The sequence below is a fragment of the Camelina sativa genome, chromosome 14 (assembly GCF_000633955.1).
Source record: "Camelina sativa cultivar DH55 chromosome 14, Cs, whole genome shotgun sequence".
Classification (NCBI taxonomy): domain Eukaryota; kingdom Viridiplantae; phylum Streptophyta; class Magnoliopsida; order Brassicales; family Brassicaceae; genus Camelina; species Camelina sativa.
Window position 1 is genome coordinate 20,257,088 of NC_025698.1, and position 13,941 is coordinate 20,271,028.

The 13,941-nt window shown below is 33.7% G+C and overlaps 3 protein-coding genes across 3 annotated transcripts; 1 reads left to right on the forward strand and 2 right to left on the reverse strand.

Moving 5' to 3' along the window:
* LOC104742074 (annexin D1) lies at positions 1,891 to 3,935 on the forward strand. The gene is made up of 3 exons (XM_010463033.1): positions 1,891 to 2,047; positions 2,715 to 2,860; positions 2,943 to 3,935. The coding sequence occupies exons 1-3, from the start codon at positions 1,972 to 1,974 to the stop codon at positions 3,672 to 3,674; spliced, it is 954 nt and encodes a 317-aa protein (XP_010461335.1). The 5' UTR covers positions 1,891 to 1,971; the 3' UTR covers positions 3,675 to 3,935.
* LOC104742073 (pumilio homolog 9-like) lies at positions 3,813 to 6,703 on the reverse strand. The gene is made up of 5 exons (XM_010463032.1): positions 5,635 to 6,703; positions 5,001 to 5,163; positions 4,659 to 4,822; positions 4,313 to 4,562; positions 3,813 to 4,236 (listed from the first exon to the last, which is right to left on the reverse strand). Exons 1-5 carry the CDS (start codon positions 6,681 to 6,683, stop codon positions 4,132 to 4,134), a joined length of 1,731 nt encoding a protein of 576 aa, XP_010461334.1. The 5' UTR covers positions 6,684 to 6,703; the 3' UTR covers positions 3,813 to 4,131.
* Positions 6,688 to 7,575, reverse strand: LOC104743816 (pumilio homolog 9-like). Its single transcript, XM_010464861.1, has one exon. The coding sequence runs from the start codon at positions 7,573 to 7,575 to the stop codon at positions 6,688 to 6,690; it is 888 nt and encodes a 295-aa protein (XP_010463163.1).

A 13,941-nucleotide genomic window follows, 5' to 3' on the forward strand; every position in this document is an offset into this window, starting at 1 on the left:
AAACAAATATATACTTGGTTTACACATTGTATCTTTTTTCCACCAAAAAAGAATAGCTGAACTTTTCAGAATCTGATATTTTATTCGCTAAAATGTGTTGTATATTATTATATTAATATTTCTAATATGTGTAATACTACTGTCTATATGAGAGATTTTCTTATGCAAAGTAGGACTTTTAAGAAACAAATAATTTTCGTTTTCTATCTAATAAGTTCTAATGGACACCACGTTTGCATTTGATATAGGTTAGATTTATTTTTTCTTTTGTTTTATCAGCGCCGGTTAAATAATTTTACAATTTGTCAGGTACTAAATAATTTAAGATCTCCTCATGTCGAAACTAGTATAAACAATTTATAAGAAAAATCCGAAGGACTCACACTACAAACAAAACACCCCGTCACGTACTCACGTATAAAAACTTAAAACTGATTGGATCTTACATTTAACTTCTTAATATTACTCTATAACTACTTTGCACAAAAAAATATATCTATAGTTAATACAAAAGGTGAATATAATTGAAAACACGGAAAGCTCTTAAGGTAATATTAATATGATTTAAAATTAAATAATTAACATAACTCAAAAATGTTATCAATCATAAGTTGTATTTAAAAATTTACGTTTGAATTTTTGTTAGGTTCTAAATTTATGATTGACTTACAATAACTCAACTGGTAATAATTATTGACAAAATCCTAGAGATTGTTGGGTTGATTGGTTCTTAGGACGAGACCATTTTTAGGGATATACTGTTTCGTTCTACAACTATTTATTTATTCAAAAAATATATTATTAAATCTAAAGATATCAATCATAACATGTTTAGTTTTGTGTCTAAAGCTATATAAGGTTTCGTTCCAGAATTATTTATTTATTCAAAAAATATATTGTTAAATCAAAAGATAACACTCATAAGTTAAGAGGTAGTAATTTGAATTACTATTTTAAAAAACTTAGTTATTTTTTTTGAATTTGAATAGTAAAAAATGCTTTATTTCTCTTATATTTTTTGATAATAATTAAAAATGCCCAACAAAAAAATTTAAAAAATAATTATTTACATTTTTTTTGAGTTTTGTCAAATTTATTGTCTTTCATTTTTATTTGATATGAAACAGAAATATAAGCATAGACTTAAAAATAATAAGATTGTAAATATTATAGTTAATGTTTTTAATATACTATGTTACAAAAAAATTAACAAAATTTGTGATATAATACTATTAATTATTTATAATTTTATTAAATTTATGATTATTATTACATTTAAATTAAATTTACTTAATAAGACATATTGCAATATCTACAACATAAATGTTATTTGTCGGTCGTTTTTATAATATTAGTATATCATAATTCTATAGCAAACTCACTATATCAATTTATACCATATAATGTTTTTTGGCAAATTAATTATAACAACTCAATTATATGATAATACGTGTTTATCATATATCAGAGTCAGTGGGAACGGATAACTCAGACCACATATCATAGTTCACACACATACAAAATGATTTTAAAAAACATAAAAAAAAAAACATAGAGAGTGAGCACAACAAACGCTGATCTAGTACTTTGTAATGTCTTAATAAAATAAAAAAAGGATTAGAAAACTTAAATATAAACGCGTATAAATCTTGTGACAACCAATCAAACCGTTAAAGTGGAGATTACGATTGTTTTCGGTGAAATCATGACCTGCGAATAAAGCTAAGCAGATGCGAATTGAAAAAAAAAACAAAACAAAAAGATAGTAATTCATAAAGTGTAATATGGAACACGTGGCAGATCAAATAAATAATTGCTCAAGGATATTTTGGTATATGCGGACAGGCCACGTCGTGTCCTAAAACCTCTTAGCCTTCCTTTCTCCTTTATAAGTCAATCTTGCGTCGGCTTCGACTCTCAACATATACCACTGAGTGGAGAAGAAACAAAGAACTTGCAAAGAAGAAAAAAATGGCGACTCTTAAGGTTTCTGATTCTGTTCCTGCTCCATCTGAAGATGCTGAGCAATTGAGAACTGCTTTTGAAGGTATAGTTTTATGCTTCTTCTTGTTCTCTGTTTTTGTTGATCTTGTTTATCTTCTTATGTACCTTATCATCAGTATCTGTTGTTTTTGGTTTGGTCGATGATTGTATGATCATTCGTTTAGATGGTTTTTGATTTGGATCGAACTTGGTTTTGGTCCGATCCTATTATGGACGTTGTGTCGGTAGTGTTTTATTATATGATCATTCTGTTTTGATGATGGTATTGATGTTGTAGATCGAGCTTGTTCTTTCATGGATCGGATCAGTCCCCAGTGATCTCGTTTCTTTGTTGGATCTAGAATATTCTTTGGTTCTTGTTGGATCTAGAATAATCTAGAATAATCTTTTGATCCTTTTTTCTTTTTTTTTGTTCTGATCAGTGTGTAATGGACTTTTGGTTGTATGATCATGTTGATACTGACAATGCTAACATTCACACGACATCTTGATTGGTTATTTTGATTCTCAAACTCAAACTCACAGATCTGTCTTCTTATTCTAGATCTGAAATGTTGTATTGATGTGATGATTTGTTTGAAGTCCAAGATCTTGATTGAGATTATACTTTGATCTTGATTGTTGTCATGGATCTGCAGTGTGTGGCTTTCTTGGATCTGCCATTTGACTTTGATGCTTATATAAAGTGAATCTTATTCGTGTTTTTTCAGGATGGGGTACCAACGAGGATTTGATCATATCAATCTTGGGTCACAGAAGTGCTGAACAGAGGAAACAGATCAGGCAATCATACCATGAAACCTACGGCGAAGACCTTCTCAAGACCCTTGACAAGGAACTCTCAAACGACTTCGAGGTACGATTTCAGACTTTTAAGTATTGGATTTTTAAATCTGTGTTAAGTCATTGTATCCTAATTGGTTTTGGCCATGGAACAGAGGGCTATCTTGTTGTGGACTCTTGAACCCGCTGAGCGCGATGCCTTATTGACTAATGAAGCCACCAAAAGATGGACTTCAAGCAACCAAGTGCTTATGGAAGTAGCTTGCACAAGGACCTCAACGCAGCTGCTTCACGCTAGGCAAGCTTACCATGCTCGCTACAAGAAGTCCCTTGAAGAGGACGTTGCTCACCACACTACCGGTGACTTCAGGAAGCTTTTGGTTCCTCTTGTTACCTCATACAGGTACGAAGGGGATGAAGTGAACATGACATTGGCAAAGCAAGAGGCTAAGCTGATCCATGAGAAAATCAAGGACAAGCACTACACCGATGAGGATGTCATTAGAATCTTGTCCACAAGGAGCAAAGCACAGATCAATGCTACTTTCAATCGCTACCAAGATGATCATGGCGAGGAAATCCTCAAGAGCCTTGAGGAAGGAGATGATGACGACAAGTTCCTTTCACTGTTGAGGTCTACTATTCAGTGCTTGACAAGACCAGAGCTTTACTTTGTGGATGTGCTTCGTTCAGCAATCAACAAAACTGGAACCGACGAAGGAGCTCTCACTAGAATTGTGACCACAAGAGCTGAGATTGACTTGAAGGTCATAGGAGAGGAGTACCAGCGCAGGAACAGCATTCCTTTGGAGAAAGCCATCACCAAAGACACTCGTGGTGATTACGAGAAGATGCTTGTCGCACTTCTTGGTGAAGATGATGCTTAATCAATAAATCCTCCACAGAGAAACAAAAGCTGCTGCTCTAGCTTCTGTTTTCTATTCTCTACATCTCTCTCTCTCTCTCTCTCTCTCTCTCTCTCTCTCTCTCTCTCTCTCTCTCTCTCTCTATTTCTCTTTGATGAGTTTAAAATCTTTTGATTCTGTTCTTCCAAAACCTTGGTTGTTGTTTCTGTTGTGTGTTTTTGAGTTCCCAAATAATGCAAAAGAGAGACAGAGAGAACCAGTGTGGTCTCTTTAAGTTATATATATAATTAAAGATTAAAGAGTACATGGCCTAAAACACAGACTAACAAGTAGTTCTGGTTTGACAAAAGTTGTTGTCACTACAAAAAGGGAGACCAACAACAAAAACATTAAGGGCAGGGCAGTGTTATCTCTATAGCCCTATATGATCTTGAAACACAAAAGAAGGACAACAACAGCTTTTAGTTACTAATTAAGGTCACTTCTTCAAGATAGTCTTGGAGAAAATCTTCTTGCAGTAAGGGCTCGACCGTAGTTTCCCGAATCTGTAAACCTTCTCCAACAGTTTAGCACGAACAGCTCCCTACGTTAACCCCAAAAGCCATGTCATCAAGTTCTGTTTTTGAAAGCTTATAAAAGATTCATCTATTTGGACTTACTTTGGTTACAGAGAGTGCGGTTTGGATCACATAGTTCGCATAAGGATCCTGCAGAAGATATTCAAAATCTGGACTAGAGAGGAGCTCGCGGACAATCTCAGAACGACTCTCTGGATACTCCCTTAGACACTTCTCAATCACATGGCTACTAAACTTCTGAGTCGCTAGCTCGGCGTAGTGATTTCTAAACTGAACTAGCAACTTCACTGCAGAAAATTTTTGCTCTATTAAGAACTGCACCACATAGTTCCTGCAAAAATTTATTAACCATAAGGAAAGCTTTTCAAACTATACAGTGGAGATATAAGAAATAATATTTAGAGTCTACAGTGGAGATAATGTTTACCCAAAAGGATCCTGTGAAAGGCGAAGTGCGTTTCTTGATATCTCAGCAACGAGTCTCTCATGTTGCGGTCCAACAGAGTTTGCAACGCAGCATTGCAGAACACAGCATCCGTGGCGATGAACTGCAATCTCAGCACAGTGCTTTGTAGCAGCTTCTAACACAAACTGACACCAAAATCACATCATTCATAAGAGCTTAAGTAAGAATCAAATGATAAATATTAATATCTGACAACAATTCAGCACATGACTTTCGTAGCTGCTTCCAACTCAAACCAACACCCAATTTCACAACGTTCATCAAAGCTTAAGTACGAAACAAAAGATGTGACATAAATTCAACCTTGTTGTCATTAGGGCCAAGGGACTGAAGGCAGCTTTGAATCACATGGTTGCCATTCAAATATTTAACAAGAGCGAGAAAGCTTGGTTTGAGACCTGACTTGACCAATGCCATCTGATGTTTTGTTCTCACTGTTTCAATCATCTTCTGTACAACTCTTGTCCTGTTTTTTAATTCATAAACCCATTAGCCACAAATGAGAATTCAAAAACGTATAGCAAATTTCTAAGCTTTGGCCAAAAAGTTTTCATCTTTTGAAATCAGAAGTATATAAGCGGATTTATAGGGTTTTGTCCAATGGTCTCAGCTTTATTTTTTTTTCTTCCCATAAAGCTTGCAGTTTTTGGTTTGTCCAAAAACAGCAAAAAGTAAAAACCAAAATTCATACTTCTCCACCAAATAGTGCCTTCTTTTAATGATAGCGATGGCTAAACCTTATACCAAACTATGAAGAGATATCAAATATTTCCATAAACAGAAAATGTCTTCATCTTTCTCAAAAAAAACAAGAAAGATTTCATCTTAATTCTCAAAAGATGAAATGTCTCCATCTCTATTGAACTCGTTGACTAAAAATTAATGAATCAAGGATTTTTAAAATTTTACTAAAGTTGATAGAAAGAGAAGAGCTTACCCATAAGCGTTGAGGCAGATTTTGATAAGCTCCCTTGGTTTTGATGTCAGCACACTAACAATCAACGTTCTCTGTTCCTCATCACAGGCATCTATAAGCTTCTGGACAATGTAGTTCCCAAAAGGATCCATGGAGAGTTCAACGACATGGTCAATAATCTCAAGGAATATAACATTAGTCTCAAGAAACGTTCCTTCATCAACTAATTTCTGCAATACTCGACAACCAGTCTGATCTTTGGCCATTAAGATCACAGATCCGTACACATCAACCACGGAGACGAGACTCAGAGGCAAAGGCAAATCAATACTGCTCTTTGGACTCATCCTATCATAAGAGCCTTGACCGATCAGAGTATCCTCTGGATACCTTCTCATCAGATGAGAACTATCTTCTGGATAATAAGCTCCAGAACCTTCCATGGCGGCTAGGGTTTGAGAAGCCCTAAATCCCTCAAACATCAACGAACCCTTGAAAGCACCGTTGTTGCCTCTGAGACGAGGAGAACGCTTTATGGGTTGATGGATATGGTCGAAGAGGAAATCTCTGTGAGTCTTAGAAGCCATCGTCTCTTCATACCCATTTGGGTTAAAGGAACCTTGAAAGCCAAGCAATCTAAGCTCTTCCGGAGAAGAAGCTCCATGAAAGTTGTTGTTTTGCAGACGAACAGAGGAAAAGTTGCGAAACCCATCATGATGAATCTGAGAAGCAGCTCCTCCAGTCAGATCCTCCTGCTCAAACCCAGAAGACCCATGAAGAGTTCTAGCTCTAGGCCCAAAATCACCCGGGTCGACCCGGAAAGGTTCTTCTTCAGGTTTGGTCCAGATGCTCATGTCACAAGAGATACCCATTTTGTTAAGCTTTCTACACAAATCCAGAGCATCACCAGTTTTGTTGTTGTAACACTGATTCTTCAGAAACGGGTTTGTGTCTGGACTCTTTGTAAGAAACCCATCAGAACCAAAATCAGGAGGAGGAAGAGGAAGAGCTCGTCCCAAGTTAAAATCTCCTTGAAACCCTCCAAAACGCGTGAATCTTTCTCCAAACATCAGATCAGAAACAGAGTAAAAGTGTGTAGAAACGAAGAGAGAAGAGGAGAGAGAAANATACTCGACAACCAGTCTGATCTTTGGCCATTAAGATCACAGATCCGTACACATCAACCACGGAGACGAGACTCAGAGGCAAAGGCAAATCAATACTGCTCTTTGGACTCATCCTATCATAAGAGCCTTGACCGATCAGAGTATCCTCTGGATACCTTCTCATCAGATGAGAACTATCTTCTGGATAATAAGCTCCAGAACCTTCCATGGCGGCTAGGGTTTGAGAAGCCCTAAATCCCTCAAACATCAACGAACCCTTGAAAGCACCGTTGTTGCCTCTGAGACGAGGAGAACGCTTTATGGGTTGATGGATATGGTCGAAGAGGAAATCTCTGTGAGTCTTAGAAGCCATCGTCTCTTCATACCCATTTGGGTTAAAGGAACCTTGAAAGCCAAGCAATCTAAGCTCTTCCGGAGAAGAAGCTCCATGAAAGTTGTTGTTTTGCAGACGAACAGAGGAAAAGTTGCGAAACCCATCATGATGAATCTGAGAAGCAGCTCCTCCAGTCAGATCCTCCTGCTCAAACCCAGAAGACCCATGAAGAGTTCTAGCTCTAGGCCCAAAATCACCCGGGTCGACCCGGAAAGGTTCTTCTTCAGGTTTGGTCCAGATGCTCATGTCACAAGAGATACCCATTTTGTTAAGCTTTCTACACAAATCCAGAGCATCACCAGTTTTGTTGTTGTAACACTGATTCTTCAGAAACGGGTTTGTGTCTGGACTCTTTGTAAGAAACCCATCAGAACCAAAATCAGGAGGAGGAAGAGGAAGAGCTCGTCCCAAGTTAAAATCTCCTTGAAACCCTCCAAAACGCGTGAATCTTTCTCCAAACATCAGATCAGAAACAGAGTAAAAGTGTGTAGAAACGAAGAGAGAAGAGGAGAGAGAAAAGAGAGAGAGAGTAAAGCCAAGGAAACAATACGGAGAGAGAGAGGTTTTGGTTGGTGATATATAACAGGAAATGGTTTTGTGGGGAGAGAGAATGTTGTGTGGTGAGTGTACGTACGGAGGGAGAGGCAGAGGTCTTCACGTCCAAGGCTGAGTTTGTCTCCTTTTGTCGTTTTTTCGCCATTAATATGCAACAGAGCCTCAAAACTTCACTACTTTTTGCAGCCTGCCTAGGATTTCTTATGAATTTACAATTTTGTCCCTTTTCTTTATTTTGATTGTAAATTCCACATCAAAACGAATGAATTTACAGTCAGCATTCAACTTTAACCCCAGTTGCTACCCTCCTTATTCAAAATTAACTTAATCATCTCGCTGAATGTGTTGTTAAAAATTTATTTTTTACTATTTAGTACTTGCAGTTCATCGTTTTGATGAGTCATAATACTTCTAATAAGGTCATTTCTCTCACATTGAAATTGATTTGATCTTACATCAAATTGATCATCAACATCGAAAAGAGCTTAGTCGGGAACATTGAAACTTTTGTTTACTTTGATTGTTAATTGAGAGAACCAGTGTCAGTGTGTGATCAAAGTTTTTTATATATAAAGAGCATATTAGCCTAAAACACAGACTAACACGTCACTGTTCTGGTTTGACAGAAGTTGTTGTTAAAAGGGAACCAACAACAAAAACAAAAAGGGCAATGTCCTATCCGATCTTTAAATACAAAATAACAACAATAATTTTTTTGGTTACTAATCAAAGTCACTTCTTTATAAGATACTCTGTTTTGCTGCATGCTAACAAAAATTTGAAAGCTTTGCAATTTTGTTCCTTTTTTGTTTTTTTGTTATTTTGGTCCTGTTTTTTGTTCTCTTATTTGTTCCAAATACAACAACTAAATAAATTTCATAAATTAAACAATAATAAACAGTGTTGCAAATATAACCGAAATACTGTAGACTCTAATCATCTTTTTCAACATATATCAATTGTTGTTATTCTCTTTATTTATTTATATCACTCTCAAAATAACATTTCACTGTAAAGTTGGATAATTTCTCTCAAAAATATTGAAAGAAAAGATGAACTTGTATAGAAACGAGCAATATTTAAATCAGATTATATTGAGAAAAGAAAAAAAAGTTGAATCAACTTAAACATTTCTATAAAGAGCAATGAAATAGAGATAACGTTTAAATCAGATTATATTGAAAGTTGAAAATGTGATATGACTCTTAAATTTCTCTCTATTATACTGACTTTAAAAGGAAAAAAATGATGCTCATTTACGTCACTTTTCGACGTTTGCCATAACTTTTTTTTCGTCATTGATAAACTTTAAGGTAAAATACAAAGGCCGACAAAAAAATCAATCTTTCCGGAAACTTAAATCGATGAGTACAAGAACACTTTTGAAGGCTAAAACCAAACAAGTTAAATTAAGGAGAAAAAACCCAGACGGATAAATTACACAACATCCAAACGATTACTTACCGGAACAGATTCCAGGGATCCATTAACAAACCGTTTGCCATAACTAAAATGCAACTATTTTGGAATATTTTTTAGCTTCATTAGGCATAAAATGGCATAAACTTAAAATATTGTAATCCTGATGGATATTTTTCATGTACAAAATCCTTTTAATCCATAAAAAAAATTTCCTTTTCGTCATCTAATTTGCTGTGTCATTTTAAAAAAAGTTTTATCCTGATATTAGAACAAGTTTTATAATGACACAGTTAATTAGAAGACGAAAATGATTTCTTTTTTATCAGAATGAATCGTACCAGTACCACAGTTCTTTACAAAAATAACTAAACCAAGAGGTCCAAGACTAAACCTACCAACAATACCAATGTAGCTTAACCGAGATATATAGACTCTGTCATAGTCATGTTTGGGTTTTTCATTTGATTTTTTTTATGTGAAAATAAACTAGTTTCACACAAATTTGGCAATTAATTGCTAGATTAACACTACATCCTATACAATAACTAGAATGACACAATTTTTAGGTAAAAAGACTAAAAATCCAGATTTTTTTTCTAAACTTTTTTTTTTAAAACGAAAATACATTATAGCATTTAATATTTTTGATTTAAAAATATAATTAATGAAAAATATAAAATGATTAAAAAATATGATGTTTATTTTTTTGATATAATTTTTAAAAATAAAGTATGATTTAAAATATAATGTATAAAAATAATATTCAAAAAAATGTTTATAAAAATATTATGTATAAAAATATGATTTAAAAATATGAAGTTTAAGATATATAGTTTAAATAAGTTTTATTTAAAATATAATGTATGAAATTATAACTAAAAAATAATGTATATAAGAAGTATTACAATAAGATTTATGAGAATATAATATAATATAGAAAAATATAATTTTAAAATATGATGTTAATTTTTTAAATATGATTTAGGAAAATTAAAATGTATAAAATATGCTTTAAATATATGATTTTAAAAATATGATTTATAAAAAATATAATTAATAAAAATATGACTGAAAAATATAGCTTAAAACAAATATGTTGTCACTATATTTACATTTTACATCTAATAAATTTGTTATCAAACACCAGATTTTTGGAAGCAAATAAAAAAACTGTCATAGCGTAAAAAAACCTGCCATAACATATGGTATTCCCATAGGGCATTTTAGCAATTTTTTAAAAATGTTATAAATCTGTTATCAAACGACAGTTTTTTGGTTAAATTAAAAAATCTGTTGTAACTTAAAACAAATCTGTTATCACTAGAGGTCAACCTAGTAATTATTTTTCTGTAAAAAAATCTGTCATGTTACGACAAACTTTTAATCAAGAAAATAAATCTGAAATAACTGTGGAAAATAAATCTGCCAGACATTTTACAAATCTGCCATATATTGTGAAAATCTGTGATGTCTTTATAAATAAGTCTGTCATTAAAAATAAATCTGTCATCAATTATAAATTTGTCATAAGTGTAGCTAAAAAAATCTGTCATCCAAAATAAATCTGTCATACAAAAATAAATCGGTTGTGCCAAGACAAATCTGTCATACACAAATAAATCTGTCATAACTAGTCCAACAGACTTTTGAAAATATTTAGATTTTATTAAAAAAAATTCTGTGAGGGTAAATTTGACTTTATTTTGTTCCTCATAAAGCAAAAAGGATATTTTAGGCAAAAAATAACTCATCTAACCCTCATATTTTATGAGTTAATTTAGTAATTAAACTCTTAATTTGGGTCAATCTAGTTTTTCTCCATTTTTTTATTGGTGCTTAAAATTTATACCAAAAAATAAGTTTTTAGTATGACCCACTCTCTTACGCCACTCTTACGTCAACTAATAGTGAGATTTGTGCATATAGATATAGATTGAAGAATCAATTAAAATTTTTGTTTTTTTTCTAAACTAACACATCAAGAATTAAAGAACTGAGGAAGTATAAGTTAAAAAGGTTAGTCATGTTTGGGTTTTTAATTTGATCAATCTATATATTTAAAGAAAATTAGAGATCATGCTGAGTATTGGAAAAAATATGTAGTATTGGAAAAAATATGTTTAAATCATACTGAGAGTTGAAAAGTTGATTCAACTTTTTTTTGTTTCTCAAAATGATGATTTTGAAAAGACCTTTGATTTACGTTTTCACTATTTTTCTAGCCATAAATGAAAAACAATTGTTCATGATGTTTTGAGCTTGTTATAAGTCATAAAATGAAGTGAACTTAATAGACTTCATTTCCAATAAATATTTTTTCATTTAATTTTTCTACGATCATCTTCTTGACTAGTCTTCATGTTTCTAAGGTCCTGATTCCATTAATATCATATCAATAATGTAGAGAAAGAGGGAGAATCAGCTTTTAAGTTCTGTTTTGCAAAGAGTTTCATTTTACTATTTTTCAGGCAAATTAAAATAAATTTTTTTATTTTTATTCCTTATAAATACACACTACATAATACTTTTTGAAATAGTAGAGATAAAAAAAGATTAGAAATTTAGTCTTAAAAACTGTATTGAAAATATAAAAACAACACTCTTTTTGATACAACATTAAAATCATAAAACAACATTGTTTATGAAATAGTTCTTTACAAAATTGAGAAAGTACTAGATTATAAAGAATAATGGCCTAAAGCACATACTAAGACGTAGTGTTCTGGTTTGACAAAAGTTGTTAGTCATGCACTACGAAAGGAGAGACGACAACAAAATATATAACAACAACAACAGCTTTTTCTGTTACTAATCAAAGTCACTTCTTGAAGATGTTTTTAGAGAATTGATCTTCATATATTTTACCCTATTTTCTCTTAATATATTCACATCTTTTGTATCTTTTGCTATCCATTTTGACCATTATTGCATAGCTTTAGGACTGTTCTTGCATTAGAGTTTAGTTGCATTGCATTTGCATCATTTCATGCATAAACAGGTGATTTTGGAGCTTAAGGAGCATAGAAGCTGAAACTGACTCTTTTTGTAGGTGGTGGTGAATGATGTATGGAATGATGACTTATGAATGAATGGATGTCAGGGTGTTTCAATTCCCCTTATGCAATTGTAGTATAAGAGATGTCAATCCAATCTGAGTGTTTGTGAACAATCAAGATGTGCATATGAGTCTAAGTCAAGCCAGATGTAAAGGTTGTTTATCACTAACAATCCTATGATGAAATGGAAAGTGCAGAAAGTAAAACTACAAGAACTAGGAGCTAAATGCAAATGGAACAGAGTGATTATGACAAACAGAAATAGAAACTTTGGAAATGCAAGTATTGAACTAATGCAAGGTAAGTAATGTACAGGATACTAAATGAATGCAACAGAAATGCAACTAGGGTGAAACAGGACAAACACAAATCATAGACAAGTTCTGGATTGGAACTCGAGCAAGCACTCGATCGAGTGCTGATCGAGTGCAGGGTCGAGCTGGACAAATACGCAAAACAGAGCAACACAAGAAAAACAGAGCAATACCAAAACAAATCAAACAACGATCAAACAACAGGATTTAAGCTAAGAAATCAATAAACAAGGAAGGTCTTGAGGAGGGATTCATGGGCTGGACTATGATTGAGGTCATCTAACTTGGTCAACAAATCTCAAACAACTTGAGCTAATCTCTAGACATATATTTCTAAGACATGTTTAATCCACTCTCATGGCAAGAAACAATCAAACTCATGCATCTCTAGACTTGTTCTCACAAAGTAAAGAATCTACACAAGCAGGCATTAAGCAATATGTCAAAAATCAAACAAGACTTCTAATCTCTTAGCAAGCCTAATGATAGTCTCTAGATCTAGCCTTATCTATGCTCCTTAGACATTGGTGTGATGCTAAGAGGCTTGAAATCAGATCCTACCCTCTCAGATATAGGATCAGCATTAAGAACATCTAGCCTAGAAGAGATCTACAACAATCAAGCTTGACCAAATCAAACAAACCTCAAACACAACCCAGCCTAACCCATCCTCAAGATCCTAAGCAACTACTCACAAGCATACATGATGAACATCAAAATCATAAACCCAGAAAATACTGAAACTTGCATCATTAGAAAGATAAATCAAAGATCTACAATATTGAAGAAAGAACCAAACTCAAATTCTCAATATTAAGAAAGTTATGAAACCAACAATATTGAAGAATTTAGTCTTTTTCTCTTTTTTAAAAGAAGTACAAGATCTAAGAAAATAAAAATGCAAAAGGAATAATTCTAAAAAAGGTAAAAACTAGGTTTTAGACTCTCTAAAAAGCTGGGGCCTCTTGGTGGCTGCAGGTACAAGCCCTTATATAGAAAATGTAGTGGAAGCCTTAAAAACACTAGAAGACAAAATAGCCAGGCGGCTCGACCAACTCGACCTGGTGCTCGGTCGAGTGACCGGTCGAGTTGGCTCCTCTTGTGCTCCTCCCACTCGGTCGAGTCCCTCTCAGCACACGGTCGAGTGTCTGGTCGAGTGGGCAGTCGAGTTGGACTCCGGACCTTGGTTCTTCAGCCTTAGCTCTCTTGCTTTCTCCTCATGATTGCTTCACTTCTCCTCAGCATTGCTTCCATGCTCCTTAAGCTCCAAAATCACCTGTTTATGCATGAAAAGATGCAAATGCAATGCAACTAAACTCTAATGCAAGAACAGTCCTAAAGCTATGCAATAATGGTCAAAATGGATAGCAAAAGATGCAAAAGATGTGAATATATTAAGGGAAAACAGGGTAAAATATATGAACATCAACACCCCCAAACTTAGTCTTTGCTTGCCCTCAAGCAAATGAACAAGACATAAG

Coding starts and splice junctions, on each gene's coding strand:
- LOC104742074 (XM_010463033.1), top strand. CDS start 1,972: ATGGCGACTCTTAAGGTTTCTGATTCTGTTCCTGCTCCATCTGAAGAT. Junction 2,048..2,714: donor ATTGAGAACTGCTTTTGAAG/GTATAGTTTTAT, acceptor GTGTTTTTTCAG/GATGGGGTACCAACGAGGAT. Junction 2,861..2,942: donor AACTCTCAAACGACTTCGAG/GTACGATTTCAG, acceptor GCCATGGAACAG/AGGGCTATCTTGTTGTGGAC.
- LOC104742073 (XM_010463032.1), bottom strand. CDS start 6,683: ATGTTTGGAGAAAGATTCACGCGTTTTGGAGGGTTTCAAGGAGATTTT. Junction 5,164..5,634: donor ATCTGCCTCAACGCTTATGG/GTAAGCTCTTCT, acceptor ATTAAAAAACAG/GACAAGAGTTGTACAGAAGA. Junction 4,237..4,312: donor CCGCACTCTCTGTAACCAAA/GTAAGTCCAAAT, acceptor GGGTTAACGTAG/GGAGCTGTTCGTGCTAAACT.